The sequence below is a fragment of the Cinclus cinclus genome, chromosome 3 (assembly GCF_963662255.1).
Source record: "Cinclus cinclus chromosome 3, bCinCin1.1, whole genome shotgun sequence".
Lineage (NCBI taxonomy): Eukaryota > Metazoa > Chordata > Aves > Passeriformes > Cinclidae > Cinclus > Cinclus cinclus.
In genome coordinates this window covers 76,866,815-76,884,682 of record NC_085048.1, presented here as the reverse complement: position 1 = coordinate 76,884,682, position 17,868 = coordinate 76,866,815, and the positions used below count along the sequence as shown (strand labels likewise).

At 34.5% G+C, this 17,868-nt stretch overlaps 1 protein-coding gene across 1 annotated transcript in view; it reads left to right on the top strand.

Moving 5' to 3' along the window:
- The window catches only part of TTC27 (tetratricopeptide repeat domain 27), a 112,902-nt gene that overhangs the window by 21,145 nt on the left and 73,889 nt on the right, over window positions 1-17,868 (top strand). Inside the window, exons 7-9 of the mRNA XM_062489184.1 lie at window positions 3,898-4,034; window positions 8,213-8,325; window positions 12,210-12,276. Of these exons, the coding sequence (XP_062345168.1) occupies window positions 3,898-4,034; window positions 8,213-8,325; window positions 12,210-12,276 (317 nt within the window). The remainder of the gene's footprint in view (window positions 1-3,897; window positions 4,035-8,212; window positions 8,326-12,209; window positions 12,277-17,868) is intronic.

Here is a 17,868-nt window from a genome sequence, read left to right as displayed (position 1 = left end):
GATGATTGATTGGATCAAAGTAACCTATGGCTTGTTTGGTTTTTTGTGACATATCCAAGTAGTAAAGAACTGTACTTTGAAAAAGGCTGATGTTTATCAGGTAGGTCTTACTTGTCTTCCAAGAATTAGTATTGCTTGTAAGAGAAATATGACATCTAGTTTAAAAAATCATTCCTGAATGGGTATTTGAGGAGTTGGGGTATTAAAATCGTGGTGTCATTATGATATTTTCTGTTTTGTTTTGTTTGTTTGGACACACTTACAAAGGTGTCTGCATGATGATTCGATGCAGTCTTTTACTTTTTGTGCCACTAACCTAGGTCTACTCTGTGTCAGTACCTTTTAGAGGTCACTCTCAGGACTGGTGTCATCACAGGAAATAAGTAGGGAAGTCAAATTTCTGATGAACAGAAATCACAAGGATTTAGTCCCTGTGGAAACTTTATCCTTTCAGAACCTATTCTTTGGTGTCAGGAGCATCAGATTGCTCCGCTTAAACTTTACATGTATAAATATGGATCTGTGGTCTAGCTGGTCCTGCTAGGCAATGAAAATGACATAAAATCACACCTTTTCTGTGTGAGAACTTATGATTGCACCTGAGTAGAAATGCAAAAAAATTTTATCTATTTTTTTTCCTGTAGTCTTACTAGTGGAAAGCGCTAAGGAACTGAAACTTGCAGCTTCCTTACTTAATATATGTCTGTATGTCACAAGGCTCATGCTCCATCATATCTAGGTTGGTATCATATCTTGGTTGATATCATATCATGAATCAGTTTAATAATTTAATTTAAAAAACCCCAAGCCATCAGCAGCAAAAAAACACCCTTAAAACACACAAAAAACCCCAAATAAAAATGCAAAGAAACACAAATTATAAGAAATTATGTAGAGCTCCATGCTCATTTATTCAAAGGTTTTAAAAGCTTACTTTGAAAGATTTGTAATGGAAATAAAACATAATAGTTTGTATCTGAAGGAAATCTATACATTTCAATTGATCCTACTCTTCTTTCCCTGTTTGCAATAAAATCTGTGCATGTGGTGTGTTCCAAGTGTGGCATTTATTACCACTTTTCATCATAATTAGTCAAAATTTTTTCTTTTTTTTAACTGAAAGAATCAGTACCTGTGATGGTACTCTAGCTATAAAAATGCAATTAACTGAGAACAAGTAAAATAAAAGAGGCTATTGGTTAGAAGCTATTGGTAGAGGCTAAGTGGTTATTTACTGATAGTCTTCATGTTGGGTTTTTTTTCTCCTTTAAAGGAGATATTCAGATTTTGGATTAATAATTTCCTTAAATCCAATTTTGAAAAAAACCCTTTTTGTTTGGAGAAGGAAAAAAAAAAAGATTGGATGCCATGGAATTATTTATATTTTTTATTGCTTTACCAAGAGGTTATAATAGTCCCAGAGAAAGACTGTGATGACACAGTATCTTGGAAAAGCATTGTGAAACTCCTAAATGTTCTGTGGTTTATCTCCATAAATCTATTAACATAGTTTTATGTCTAACCTGAAGGCAAATGAACTGAACAGAACATGTGGGAATTGTTGGCATTTTAGACGAGTTCTTTGACATGCATGTTTGGGCTAAATGGGAGGAATGTTACATCATTGAAAAAGACTTTGGTGTAATGTAAAAGTCCAGTCTCTAGCAAAGACAATTTTAAGGCTTTTGGGAGGAATTTCCTTTTTAGGAAAGGATTTGGAGAGGTTTATATGCATTAATGGTTGTAATCCCTACTAGCTGAGTATTGTATTACAGCATAGAAATATATATTGTTCTTAAAACAGAGATTTTTAGGACCAGTACTTTCCAAAGTTATTTCACTAGTATGTGAATAAATCATACTTGGTTTGTGTACATTTAAAAAGTCCTATTAATCCAAATATGTATCATGCTCATTGTTTATTGAAAAGCATCATGCCCCTTACAATGAGTCATAACCATCAATAACTCTACAAAACAATTTCCAGTAAAAGAGAACACCATGATCCTTCTTGCATATAAATTTGGTGAAATGAAGGGAAGTAATCCAAAATAAATTTAAGATCAACAGATCTAGAAGATGAATAATGCTGAACTCTTGGGATGTGTTTATTCTTTTCATGCCCAATAACACACCTCTGGGAACTTTTAATATGAAACAGGAAGTAAAGTGTAGATTTCTTTTATAAATTCCTTCCTGTGTAGATTCCTTTTACTTTGTGAGGATATACCATGGAATGTTAAGGGTTGAAAGGGACCTTAAAGATCAGGCCAAGGACACTTCTTCATAAACTAGGTTACTCAAGGCCTTATGCAGCCTGGCCTTGAACACTGCTATAATACATATATTACGCATATATGTATTTAGTGGTATAAACCAAGCAGATTTTTTTCAGCTTTAGCACATGTGATACATATTTTTCAAGTTAAAAATAGTGTTTTGTCCTTGCAATAGCAAGGAATTCTTAGGTTTAAAAAATGGGGTGGGAGGTGTGTGTGTATGAGAGCATAAACGAATCACAGTTTCTGAGTGGTAGTAAGCAATTTTGTTGGTATCCAGAATAAGTTTGCAAGTGTTTCCTTCAGCTGTTTAGGCACTAGGACATAAAAAGTGAATTATAGCATTGTATTATAGTGAATTATAGTGATTTTTCAAGCAGTGTAAAAATAGAGAATTGAATGCTACTGTGTAAAATTAGTATGAATCATTAGCCAGTATTTCTCTCTGTGTCTCTTCTCTGGAGTGTGCTGTGTGATTTTTCAAAGTGATATTTTTAGAACCTTTTTAATTTCTTCATAAACTCTTAAAACAGGGCTTTTCCAATATAAGGGGAAATTTGCAGAAAAGGAGAAATCAGTTTAATTTCTGGCTTCCCTACTTATCTCTTTTCACTTTCAGGAAGAAAAATATGTGACTGCTATTTCAGTGCCTCTGCGGGATGATTCTGATGGCCAGTGGCCTCATCTTCAGGCTTTTGTCACATGAGCAGTCATGTCTTTGAGTCTTTGCATCAAAGATTCTATATGCTGAAAAATGTTCAGAATTATGAACAACCAAACCTCCACATTTTATAGAGTAATTTTTAGCTCCATTTTGGCTCCGGTTAGGAGCTAAAATTTTGTTATTTTAAGTTACTGACCTGAAATTACTTTTTTAATTTGTCTTTGTTGCACAAGCAAGTTGCTAACAGAAGAGGAACAGATGCATTTCTCCTTACGATTTGGTATAAATGTCAATTACCCCTTTAAAAACTAATAAAAATTGTCAGTGGGTCCAATAAGGAACTGAAGAAACAACACTGAGAGGAATTTCACATTGTGCATTCTGAATATTGGTTAATTCATTACGCAGCCTTCACTGGTTTGCTGTTTCACTCACTCCCAATATTATCTTTACAGTATCTTGCATGCCATATGCTAGCATCATGTCTTTGATCCTTCTTCAAAGATCTGACTGTTCAAATGAGGATTTGAAATATTTAAAATGATGGCTTTTAAGATATTATGGGATTTTCATTTGCATAAATGTCTCCATGTAGTCGCTAACTTCTAGCAGGCAAATTGAACAGTTGTTTCTGGTTTATTGCTTGGAAATAAGCAGGGAAGTGATGAAACTTGATGACTATGAGTTTTCACAATGCTGGCTTATGGGAATTTATTTAAAAGCAGCTTTGCAGGACCTATATAGCTGTGTTTGTAATGTGTATTTGTGTGCTTGCTGGCAGTGAGAACACTGCAGAGATCAAGCAGAGATCAGAGTTAAGCCTCTGCTAAATTTCTTAAGTTAATTTGCAGTGTATTTCTCTGTTTTGTCTGGGGTTTTTTTGGTAGCAACTCTCTAGTATATGATTAGATAACTGATTTTTACTGTTCATTAATATAAACATATTTTCTATAGGTGCTTTGGGGAAGAGAACGCGATTTCAGGAAAAATATGTTGCACAGCTTATTTTGGATGTCCAGAGAACAGATGGATTCCTTCTTCCTCACAGTGAACTAAGTCCAGCTCCAACACCCCTAGAAAGTTTAACAATAGTATGTATCTAAGAAGAATTTAAAACATTTCTTAAAATGAAAATGTTCTGAGGCTTTTGTTGTGTGTCTGCTAGGGAAAAGTGTGTTGTGCCTAGAGAAACTTAGCTGGGGTTTTTGAAAGTTTGTGGAAGAGCTGTGGGACATTAAAGGACATGGGGTAAAACAACATATGAATGTCTGCAAGACAGATGCGGCTACTCAGCTAAGAGCATGTTTGCAAATACGGTCTTCTACAGTTCATGCACTAATTTCTAGTGAATAAGAATGATGGAGCTAGGAAAACGGGTGAGAGGCAGATTTTCAAAATAGCCTGCAAGACATCACAAGGATTTCACAGATTCCTACAAACTGACAGACGTATTCACTTACAGTGCAAAGATAGGAAATTACTCTACTTACTCCTATGGCATGAATTATGTGAGTTGGTCCTACTGATCTTTAGGGTGTGCATGATGACTTCAATTATAAATTGCTTGAGAACTACTGTATTGATTTAGGATGGCATTTTCCCTCATAAGGAGATTTAAAGTTATTTGAACTTGCTGAAAAAGCCAGAGATTAACTGAGCCATTATGGTCCCTAGTTTATACTTAAAGTAGGAAAGCCTTTATTAAAAAATGTTGTGTCTTCATAGACTTCCAGGTCAAGCAGGGATTTTATGCAAAAAAAATGTCAATACTTCTCTGTTTCTAAATTGAATGCATAAATATCTTAGGAGACTAATCTAGATTTTTCTTGTTTGCCCATCAGCATATCCTTGGTGTTGCACTTAAATTGATGAAATGAGGTTGATTGCACGTGTCACAACTTAGGCTTATGGTACAACTATATATGGCAGACCCTCACAGGATAGTGAGAGCTCAGGGGAGGTTGCATGGTGAATGTCACACTTTAGTTATAGACTTCAATTACAGCTTACCTAGAACTAAATTATTGTTCTCTGGGTTCCTAACTGGGATATTGTTTGAGTGTTTTTTTACAGTTACTCGCAACTTTCTGAAGTATTTGCCTTTGTATTCTATTTCTGATAAAGACTGTAGTTTGGAATAAACTAGTCTCATTATTTCAATAAAAATGGCTACACTAGCTTAGGCTGTAGATATAACTCAGAATGAAATATTGCGTCCTTGCTGATCAGGTATTATACACATATTTCCTTTCAGTGAACAGACACAGCTTCTGAAGTAAGTTGAGCAGAGAATTTGAGAATGATGTGGGTAATTGGAACCTTTAAAAGTCAGGCAGTCATGCTGATGTGATCCATACTTTACTACTAAAATTTTACTGAGTGTAGCTTGAAAATAATGCTAGAGAAAGTAAGCATATGCTTTTGGAAAGGTGGAAAGGCAGTGCTAGAAAAAAAGGGTTCTGGCTGCAGGGAGAGGATTGAGTTTTGTGCAAATCTGAGTGATTCTGTCATATAGTTCTGTCGTAAGTTACTCAGGCTCCTCAATAAAGGAAGTGAGGCTTTCTGTTCTCGCAGTCTACTTCTAAAAAAAATTAAAAATTAAAAAATTAGAACATTTTATTTCTACATCCTGTATGTGTCAAATTCTAGAAAATCTTGTAGTAGAACCGTGTGCTGCTTTGAGGAAAACCTGAAGTATTTCAAGCTCAGACATTTTATTGACTTATGTGAGTGTTCTGCCAGGTATTACACCAGGTTTGTCTAAGTAGATTCTTCAGTTCATGTGTGTATTGAATTAGCAACTAAAGGTTTCATTTTGTTCCCCTTTTCCAAAAACATTTTTATTGATAATGTAGTATCAAAATACAATTTATTAATGTAGTTTGTCAGTACCATGTAATTAACTTTAGCAATGAATCCTAGTGGTTCTTTTGCCAAGTCATATTTCAAATTTGTTGGCCTTGAGCATATCTTGAAGTTATTTTAGCTAAAATTGGAGTTAATGCCATTTTCCTTTTGCCAAAAGCCATCAACAACCTCATTGCATCAGTGGAGGGACACTTTTTGTATGCTTTTAAAAGACTATTCATGGCAAATGCATAAAAGTTAATTCTTAAGAGACTGAGAATCTCAGCATTAACATATGCATATGAAAAGCTAAGTTATAATAGGCCAATTTTCTTCCACTTCTCTCCAGAGTTTTTATTTTACATCTGCCATTTGCAGATAAAGGAAAATGCTCTGCTTGCCTCAAGACAGGATTTATCCTGGATGAGTGGAGAATTTCCTAAGAAAATTATATATTCTGACAGTTTGGATGAGTTGAGACTGGTCCCACCTAATTTTCATCTCCTAATTTGCTTACCTCTGTGGTCTTAAAGTTTTCCCTTTAGTCTTGTTCAGCAGGAAGACTGAACAAGTTATTTTACAGTTAAGTGGTGAGTAGTTTAATTCCATTAAAATGCAATCAAAATAATGATGTGTCCAGTGGTGGTTGGATTGGTACCTGTGCTTATTTCTGGTCAAGGGCTTTGTCCTTTCCTCTCATGCTTAGCAATTATGTTATCTCAGGTGTTGATAGAAGCAAAACTATTCGCATTTCAAAATAAATGATTGTAAATTCAAGTCGTTGCTTCCAGGTCAGTTTCTGTGGAAGGAAAGCCTCAGACATGAGGTGATGCATAAGGACTCTTGATATGCAGTGATATGTTCAAGTAGTTTGATCAGTTTTAAACAATTCAGAGCTGTTTTTATGTTTTGTGGGGGGATGAAAAAGTTCCTTTTATATCTGCAAGTGGAAGTCACACTTTAAAGCTCTGGCATATAGTTGCAGTTGAGTTCAGTTCATCAATATTCGTAGTGAAGCTAAAGTAATTAATATTTATGCAAGTTAGATTTAAAAAATTATATAGACCTTAAGGTGGAAATTTTAAACTAATTGCCATATAAATTAAATTGTAATTTTTGTTATGCCTGATGAAGTATCAGTATACTAGTTCTAAAATAATTTTCCACTGGAAGTGTTAGATAATCCATATATAGTCTAATATAGTAAGAGAAGAAAATGACAGCAATAAATTTGACTTTAAAACTTTGAATGTCTTCCTTATGCACTTAAAATAAAAAAAACCCCTTATTTTCTTCACGTTCTCTGTCAAATCACAGTTTCATTTCATTTATATAGTGATAAAATACTGGTGATGAATGCAGATAACCCACTTCAAAGCATTCCTTTTTGCTCTTTGTTCTTCTGTGGACCTTCATTTTGACCTTGCCAACGGAAGATATGAATGAGAAACAGCTACTACTGGAACACTGAAGGGAAATTAATAGGAAATTTGAAAAACTGTTAATATAAATCCCTTATCAGTTTTTAATAGTTTGTAAATTCTACTGGTAACTAAAAACTAGTAGTATGATAACTGGTTTCAGGACCAACTGTTTTGGTTTGGGTTTGTTTTTCAAGGGAAGAAGAAGTAGTATTACAGCTACTTCCCCTTTGCTTGCAGTCAAGGACATTTTTTTTTTAAACAAATACAAATTCTGTGAACATGATAATTTGTACTTTTCAGACATAGATTATCCAATTTTCTGTTTCAAGTTAAATGATAGACAGTGAACTACAGGTAGCATGGCTTTTGGTAAAATTAAAGACTTTTTAAATAAGAAGTATGTTCTGCTGGAAATTTTACAGAAAATCACAGGTAACTGTCCAGCAGCAAACATTTTCAGAACGTGCTGGCTCAGTGAGGTCTTTTCAGTCTGTGTTTTCTTCTAATTTACCTTTACTGCCAGAAGTAATGGTCTATGCATTGGGTTTTGCTGATACTTAAACAGAAATCCTTAAATTCCCAGAAATCCAAGGTGGCTAGCCTGAAAACCTGCATTAATGACCATAACATCAATCTGTTTCAGTTGTCTGTACATATATGGTAGAGGGTGAAATTGTTGATAATTCTATGAGTAATAGTTTGAAAAGGAAAGCTGCCTTCAGGCTTATTTAAGTAGAAAATAGATATTAGCTAACCTTAGAGTTGCTCTGGATGCTGTTACTCTTCCATAAGAAACAGAATATTTGTAGAAAAATGTTTTGGATGATAAAGCCTTGTACTGGCTTCATTAGTTAGTTATTCTATCATAATGTTAAATTACTTTTCGTTGGGTCATTCTTTAATGGTGGTATTACCCTTTTCCAAACAAGTCCATAATTTTTCATGTTCTGAAGACGTGATTATATATATTTTAAAATATTATTTTTCTCTTCCAACAGAACTATGATTTAAATGATGACACAGTGCTTAATGAGATAAAATTAGCAGATGCTGATCAGTATCAGGTACCTGATTTGTGTGCAGAAGAGCTTGCTGTAATCCTTGGAATATGGTAAGTTAGTTCATGTTTACTTTAAAAACGACCCAAACAAACAACAGCATGAATCATTGTGACAAGGAAATAATGAAATGGGAATACTTACATAAATTCTATGTCCATTCTAGTTAAAAGCTATAGTATAAAGTCCTTGTGATTTTGCATCTTGTTTTTGTTTTTTTTTACCCTAACTGTTAGAAATTATATGCTACATGGGCTTTGTAAATAGCACTGGAGAGCAAAAGATAGGCTTTAGATCTGAGGATCAGAAGTTATGGCATGTAGAAGCATAATATAGTCAGTCAGTGACTTTGACACAGTGTTCATCACCACTGACTCTCAAAGAGCTTTTCCCATCTATGAGCTGCAAAATGATGGCATCTAGTTGATCCAGTTTGAGGACCATGTGGTGAACAGTGGGTTGACATAAATTCTTAGCCCAGTCACTTTTAGTCTTCTGCACTCTGGCTCAAGTCAAGGCAAAGCCTTTCCCTTTCTGATGACCATTTTCTTGAGAGCTTTGTTTTTTAACACAGTATTGTCTTATGTTCAGGTTATATAATCCTTCCTGTTCCATCCCTTCTGAAGGAAATTTTAATTTCCTTACTGCTCTTTTCCTTTTTTTTTCTTTTAAACATACAGTTTGAGTTTTACATTGACTAGCTGCACAGTAGGTTTTTTGATCAGTGTTTGACTTCAAAACTGCCACTGTCATGTTCAGAACATGGAATGAAAACATTCCAGTGCCTAGGAATCATAGTGACTGCTAGTTGTGTGTATATATGAGTTTGGCAAGACGAAACTAAAGACAGCCAACCAAATCAAATTCAGTGTGGCTTCCCTATAGGAATGGTAAATGCCATTCAGTGGAAGGGGTAACGTTAAGCGACTGAAGCTGTCTCAATCACAGATGGAGACAAAATTTGAGATCCAGCCCTGTTGCAGAAAGGGTGTTGTAGTAGGATGCTAGCTTTGAGAATTCTTCTTGTAACATAGTAGAGTTTAGGCTTGGATTGCTGGCTGTACCCTTGGTGTCCATGCCAGCTATTGGTGTGTCAGGGTGTGAGGAAGCATAGACATGTTAAAGCCTTTAGCATTGGCTTTTAAGCAAAGCATTCTTCTCAAAACTTCTTCTATAGCAGGTTCTGCACTTTTCTTTCATGCATGAGGGTAAATGCTTCATTTCATAATTAATAAGTTAGCTTTAGAATTCCTGTGAGCTGCTTTATTTTTAATAGCTTTAGCAATATTCTTGAACGTTTTTAATCTTTCAAAATCAGTTTTTGAAACAAGTATGTAGTCATAATCCAAAAAGTGATGTTTTGATTGCTGTTAATTCCACTGTTTCAAATATGGCTCATTAAGTCCCAAAGTTTGTAACTCATTAGTTAAGCTGGATACTTCATCCATTAGGCTGTCAAGGTAGACCTGATTCATCAGATTTAGGAATTGGTTGTAAGCTATTGACAATTGGCTTTTGCCGTTTTACTAGAGGATACTTCTTTCTGCAGCACAGTACATCTTACTCCAAGGTTCTGTTTTATCTGTCTAAAGAATGTCTGTTTCTCATAGTTTTCTTTCCTTCTTTTATTTCAATAAACCCCTTAGGACAAGATTCAAGAGTGGAGAGAAAATACCTTAGAAAACCAAATTATGTGATGATTACTGACTTCTCTTCATACTGTTATGAAAAGATCCCTTATCTTAGATCTTACACAGTAGATCCTAAATTCCACTCAGATTTCAACTCTTGAAATTCTCTGGGATGAGCTGGTTTATTGGTCCTTGTAACCAGAACAAATACAGGTCATAGAACTGAAATATTCATAAAGTAGTCTGACAAGAGCTAACACAGTCATTATAAATGCTTAAAACTGAGGTACAGTTCTGCTCTAGATTTAGATTCAAATTGTAGGTTTAAATTTGATTTGATTCAATATGGAAAATAATTAAAACAGTTTAGTTTTTCTCCTTTGTTTCAAGACTTACAGTTCTGTACTTACTTGTCTTCGAGCTTTGTAAATGGATGTGGAAGGAATGGAAATCAGAGATCTATTTTAGCACGGCTTTGATCTGAAGAGCTGCATCTATGAGCTTCAAAAACATGTGACAAAAGTTGGAATAAAAAAAGGATTAATCCTTTCTGCTTGAATCAATATATTTTTAGGATAATGAAAAATAAATTCCACTTGTGTCAAAATTTAACTGTCCCTTGGTTTACCTGTGCTTTTCAAAAGCTATGGTTGTGTCATTTAACATTCTGGTTGTCTAACTGCTTTTGACTTGGTATAATCCTTGATCTTTTCTTGCTGACATTTTTTCCTTTTTGTTTTGGTTGTGTCCCTCCCCCTGTGCATAGAGAAACTTGTTATTTACCTGAAGTCAGCTGACTTGAGTTGACTACATCCAACCAACTAGAAGTCTGTCTGCTAGCAGCTGATATTAGATATGGAACAAATGCTTAACTGGCAGTGAAATTCTTTATAACTTTCCTGTTCTCATGAAAATTCTTAGAAGGAAGGAAAAAAACCAGTAAAATAGATATCTCTATATAAATATATATCAGACAGTGCACCAACAGCATAGGGGTGTTATTTTGTTTGTTTGTTTGTTTGTTTGGGTTTTTTATTGGTTTATTTTTGTTTGTTTTTTTAACATGGGGAGATCAGGGAAAATGTATTGAAGCAATAGTTAATAAACTTCCCTTTATGTCCTTGTGGCCACACTCAAATAGCTTGCTGAAGCTGATAGTATTATGAAACATCAGCATAAATTATATGAAGTGTGTGTGGAACCTCCATCATGGGAGGTCAAGTGGGAACAGACTAGATAGCAATTTGTCTGAAGTGAGAGGTTTGTAGTGCGGGAAGAAGAGCTGGAAGAGCTCTCAAGCCTTCTTCTAGAAATTGTTGTGAGTAGTCTGTGTGCATTTAAGTAGAAGAAATAATGCCTGAATAACCAGGCAAAGTAATCTCCAAAGTTAGTTAAGTTATGTAGAGGGCATAATTTCAGTCTATAACTTATTATCGCAATAAATATTTTTGCAATTTTAGCCTAGGATATGAAGCCTGCTGCAGTGTGATAAGTTTGGCTTTATGTATATAGCCATTATATGGGTTTGGTGATGATTCATCATCTGTGATACAGTTTAGGATATATTTTCCCTTGGTATCTTTGGCTTTAACAGGGAGCTTGAATTATAGCTTTTGTTGGTTTTTGTGCAATTTGGTGATATTTCTTGTAGTATGTTTTCAAATGCTGGGGAGTTGTTGTCTAAGGAAAACATTCACCCACACAGAATTGTAAACCATATATCTTTATAATCTCTGTAAGCATATCCAACTCTGAATAAAATTATTTTAATTCTCACCTCTGTGTTTTCTTCTGGTTTTCCCCTGTGAATACTTCCAGGTAATGGTAATGCTGGTTAGTGAGAGGCTCCTGTGGTCATGTTTTTTGAGTGACTAGAAAGAGGATGTTTGTCTGTGATTACCCTGCAGCACTTCTTAGGCATTAGTAGTTTTTAGCTTTGCAGAAGCTGCATTTAATTAATTATAGGGTTTTACCTCAAAACAAATTTCTCTAAAAATAAACAGTAGATTTTAAACTGGTTTTTAGGACTGGTGAAACTGTTATTCCCATAAGCTTAAATAAATGAAGTAAGACATTTCACTTGAGTGTGGTGTTGGAAAGGTACTTATAAAATATCTTGGTCCCCTAAATGGTTCTTCATTTCTGTGGCTGTTTTCTAGGTCTAGGTCATTTTCTGCACATACCATGCTCCCATTTGTCATTTCCAAAATGTCCTTTAGATTTCTGCAAGTTTGAAAAATGCGTTCTGAATAATGTTACTCTAAAGTTGAGATCAGCATTGTTTTATTTTTTTTTTCTCTTTACAGTATAGACTTCCAAAAGAACAACCCAATACACAAATTAACTGAAGAGGAAATTCTGGCTTTTACTTCAGTAAGTAACTTACTGGCCCTTAATATTTTCACTTAATATTTAAGTACCAAGCAGTAATATATCAGTCACACTAGTCAGGAAACCGTTTGTAAACCAAATATGTGTTAGTAGTCAGATGTTTCATTAACTTTTTCTTATTTCAAGAAATTAAAGTATGCTGAAGTTTAACCTTATTTTCAGCCATCATCATGCAGGAAAAACTTGACATCTAAAATTTAATTTCACCTCAATACACGTACAAAACCCTTTTTTGTTTAAGTTTTATTCACTATATGAATTATAATGTAATGTGCAACTAAATAATTTTACAGCAAACTCTTCTTGCGACACTAGTGTTGAAGGTGCTTTTCTTTAAACAGTGTTCAAGAAGAGTTCTAAAGAAATTTCAGCTTTATTCTGTCAGATTTATTCAGTCTGTATCATATGTTCTGTTTAGACATGTTTCTTCCCAATTCAGTGGCTGATTTGCTGCAGAAAAAATCTGTAACTTCCAAAGAAACGTTGAAAATTCTGAGTGTTTTTAATGTAATTTTAATTTTTTTTACTTAAGACAAAACACAAATTGCCTCTTCCCTGATCTATCCTGCTTTTGTGGGATTTTCAGCATTAGTTTAGATGGGAGGATGCAGGAGGGAAGGCTTGTCATTATGTTGCCTTTTTTGCTTACTTTCCACAATGTTGAACATAAGTTTGGGTGCAGGAAAGAGGACTTGCTCTCCTACCTTAGCCTTTTGTAATAAGAGACTGTACTGCTGTAATGGTGTCATCTGCAAAAGTAAATTACTGGATCTCAGCAACAACCTCGTGGATTTCACTTGTGCTGGAACCTTAGCACTGACAGTTGTAGTTATGTGAAAGGACCAAGGACAGTAATCTAAAGATATCTATGGTAATCTTTGGCAGAGGGCTTTTGGTAAGAGGAGGTTCTATCTCTAAAAAAGACAATCCTAATCTTAGTAGATAAATGTAAAATAGGTTGGTTTAAAAGTACTGTTTATTTTTACGTCCCTCTGCTAATGCAGTATATGTAAGAGGGGATGTATGAGGGAACTGAGTAAATTGATATAAAACAGTTTGGGTTTTTTAGGTTTTCTCTTTGTTGCTACAATGTTTGTAGTGATAAAATTCCTCATTATATAATTTCTGAAGTTTTTTTTTTTGAGCTATAGTTTTGTTCTGGGTTTGGTGTTTTGTTTTGTTTTTTGTTTGTTTGTTTGTTTTAGTTTTTCCAAAAGGTAGGAATAAAGAGTGGGAAAAAGTTGAAATGTAGAGAAAATTGAGACTGTCCGCTCTCCTGTTGTAGTAATTGAAGTATCCAATAAGATGACCCTTAAAGGGAAACAGAAGATTGCAGAAATAATAAACAAAAATAAAGTAAGGAAATGCACACATAAAAGAAGCATGTGGGAGTGACACCAAACTGGTGAACTAAGTTCTGTAATCTTTTTTCAAAAACGGGGACACTATTACAATACAATTTTCCCCCCAAAAGTAATGTTAATACAAATGTATGAAGTTTCAAGACATGCGTGTAATTTCATTAAGAAAAACCCAGACATTTTTGTTGTTAAAATAATGTTAAAACTGTATATAAAACTATAGAAATAGGATTTTCTGTGAAAACTCAGAATCTTGCTTCTCATATTTTATTTCCAAACTCCATGGACTATTTTTGTATACCCCTTGCTTCAGTCTCCTAGCTGCTATTGTTTGCATTTCATTAATGGGTGCAAAAGTAGCCATTATATACATGTATCTTGAGATAACTTCTTTATTTATCCTATCATTTTTATATTAAATGGAGTGATATTGTGATAATAGAATGTCTTCAACAAAATTGACCCTACTCCTAAACACTTGAGTTTTCCAATATTTAAATATTTTAAAAGTTTTACAGCAGAGTAGAAAAAGTCAAGTAAGTTGTGCACTAGGGAAGAAAGATAATCAGCATTCCTGTCATCCTTTATCTGACATTGCTTGACAGGTAACCTGTTAGATCAGATGTAAAAGATCTGTTGGGTGAATTGTTCATCACCATGGGAAGATCAAACTGCATTTTTCTGCCATCTAGTGGCTGATCCCTCAAAAATCACAGGACAGTTGATTAACTTAATCTTTAAATATTTTATTGCAATGACTATGGTGAGCTTATGTTTTCATTTATTTACTTATTTATATTTTTATAGAGCTGCTAAGTCAGCTATGGCTTGCTTTATGCTTTTAAGATTAGCAGGCACTATCAGGTTAGATCTCCAGAGAAATAGCTGAGAGATCTGTGTAGGCTTCCCTGTCACTTTGTGTTCAGAGTAGCAAAAGAGAGCGATCTATGGCAGTAGATGAATAGGAATGTGGATCTCACTAGTAATGCAAAATTCAGTGAACAGCAGTAACATAATGAAGTAGCTGGTAGTCTCAGTAATAGAGTAAATAATTTACTGAAGAGTAATAATTCTCTGTATCAGAATAGTGTTCTTTTAAACTTTTGCTCAGTGTTTCCATTAACTGCATGTAGGGACACAGTTGAGTCTTAGAATTATTTTCTCTTTTGATCTTGACCTGTGGTCCCAAGACACAAACAAGAGCAAGTATGAATTGTGGTAACACCTTCCCAGATCTTTCCTGGAAGCCAAAAGGAGGAATCAGATATTACCTTATATGAATTCTTATCAGTAAATGTACCTTTCATGCCGCTTGCACCCGAGCCTAAAATCACTGCAGAATTTAATGATGAAATCTCTGAGCTCTTCTGTGTCTCCGATCTGAGTCGCTGAGGCAAATCCATCACTGTGTTCCCTGGCATTAGGGATATTCTGTGCCCATGTTAACACGGCCTAGGTGTGAGTGTTAACACACTTGGTTCCTACGGTGTCTGCTAGCTGAGGAAATTAAATGGCACCATAGCTGTTATCACTTGTTTATAAGGTATTTACCAAACTTTGGTACTGCCAAAACAGGCAGATGAGCACTATATCAATGCTGCTCTAGTAATTTCTTTAGCATCAAACTGCTCTGTGTGTGTGTGTGAGCAGGCATCTTCTCAGCCTACATGTGGATTCCTAAATCTGCAGGCTGGTTAGATGGTTGTCATGCATTCATCTGATATCTACTGAAATTCATGTTTCCTCAAAAAAGCAAGGCATTTCCAGTTATCTTAGGACACTTGAAAAATTACAGGGCAATTTTAATTGATCAGTGTGTCATCAAGAGATCCTCTTTCTTTGGACTGCTAAATAAGTGCATGTGACATGCAATTTCTCTCAAGCAGAGAGAATTAAGATCTAGGTAGTATGAGAGGGAAAGGATGATCAAATTGATCTCAAGCAGATGATGTTATCCTGCCTTGTACTAGGTGCAGTTTGGAAAACTGGCATTCTAAACTCCCTTTCATATCTGTAAAAGGTCTGTAAGAGATCTCTATATATCAGTATCTATTAAACAACATAACTTATAATACTAGAAGTAACACTATTAATTCTCTGCTTGGCAACTGCAGTCAATTACAAAGGGATTGCTGCTTTTCATTTACTGGAGTCACTTGGAAATAGATGCTGTAGTCCTAAAAGCACTGTCTTTTGTAACTAAGAATTGCTTTCAGTGTTGCTCGTTTTTGAAATAACTTGTGAGGGTGTATGTAGTCTCATTGATTGGGATAGCAGATGTTGTAACAAGAATTTGGACTTAAATTTTGAGATGTTCCAGTCAAATCTCTTAACCCATCAGTATAATATTTCAACTTTTAAGATGTTGATCCAGAAGTGAAATTAGATGCACTGGATTTTTTTTTTTCTCCTTAATAGTTCAATTGTTAATACAGTATCTTTACATGAGAAATGATGCAGCTTGCATTCTACATTTTAGCATGACTAAACACAAAATAAAACATTTATTTTTGAGAGGGATTAAATATGATTTTTTTCACACTTAATAGTTTAGGGAAACAATTTTAAATTTTTAAAATTAATTCTATTATGGTAAGCACTTGGCCTTCTAAGAAAACTAAGACATTTTTTAGAAATCTAGTATCACACAAGCCACTTTAGAAACACAGTTATGCAGCTGGCATTTGGTCAACTTTCAGATTACCTAACTGAATATTGCATTCAAAATCTACTTTAAGAGAGGAATGGTGGGACAGTAAAGCAGTAGTGAGACTCAGTGCTTCTCTGGTGGAATTACTGGTTTCTTCCTTTTAATAAAACTTCGCCAGAGCTTTCTGTGTAGGATGTAGGAAGTAGACGATGCAATAAACCAAAGAACTAAATAAGTGGTACTTTTACATTGAGATTTTGTAGCTTAGTTTACTCCCAGATCCCCAAATTAGTTTTCCAATGCCTAAATGTGCTTTCCTTATCTTCAGTGGATTAATTTTAATTTAAAAGTACAATTGCAAAGTTCTGCTGTCTTTTATATTGGTTAGCAGTTTTCCCCTAGAATTACACAAATACATCACTGAGCTATAAATCAGTACAAAAAATACTTTTTTTTAGAAAAAAATCATACTTTTAGGAAATGAGCAAAAGTATGCCTTAAAATAATTTCCATTAAATATTTGTTGTTTGCATTATTTCAAATAGGTAATGCAGGTCAGACAGTATACCAAAGAGGAGATGAAATTAGCAACAGTGCTATGTAAGTGTACATGATATTAAAAAAAAATTCAAAATTACATTTTGAGCTTTATAAAGATGTTTGTGAACAGAAGTTTTAGAACAGGGGACTGCAGACTATTTCTGAAATGCAAAAATGCTTCAGGAACACATGAAACATCTATTTAAGAACTGATAAATATTCCTTTGTTACAATTTTAATATTATGCAGGTCTTGCAGAGAAATGAGGAAAATGCTAAATACTGGATGGTGTTGCATTTTTCTGTTGCAAAAGAGAAAAATGTTCTTTTAAAAAAAAAGAAACCTAGTAAGATTAGACTGCAATACAGGCTCTTGGAGCTTCATAGAAAGCTTATACTATAGCTTATACTTTACATATTGGGGAAACATTTCAATGTTTCATAGTATAATGTGACACTCCAACAAATATCCAAGATTAAGGAACTGCAGATGGTCCTTAAAATTCCCTATTCCATCTGTCCAAGCCTTTGAACAGTCCAGGAGAAATGGTTTTTGTGGTAAATGTGGTGAGCACTTAGCCCAGTATGGGAGAATATTATTTTTTTCCCTTATTAGTGTGTTATGATCAAGGGACATTGAGTGGCAGCAACAGTATTAACCTGTAGGGGACTGAGAAGAGAAAGTTATCAGAAACTGTGAAGGAGAAGCCTTGCTTTGTGCATCCCACATCTTAACCCCGTATTTCTATCCTTTGGAATCCATGGAAGATGAGAAGGAAGTCAACAGGGACCATGAAAATGTAGTTGCTTTGTTTTCTTAAAATTCTGTGGCTTCTCGGGATCTATAGAGAATTGAACAGTTGTGTTTTTTTTTATTGAGTGGTGAAAGAGGGAAAAGGAAACTCTGGCAATTCTCTCTGTGGACATTTTGAACAGGTGAGGATATCTTTCTCAAGAGGGAAAAATCCCAGGGTAATTAATAACTTGTATTTTGGTTTGACTACAAAACTGAAATTGCTTACCA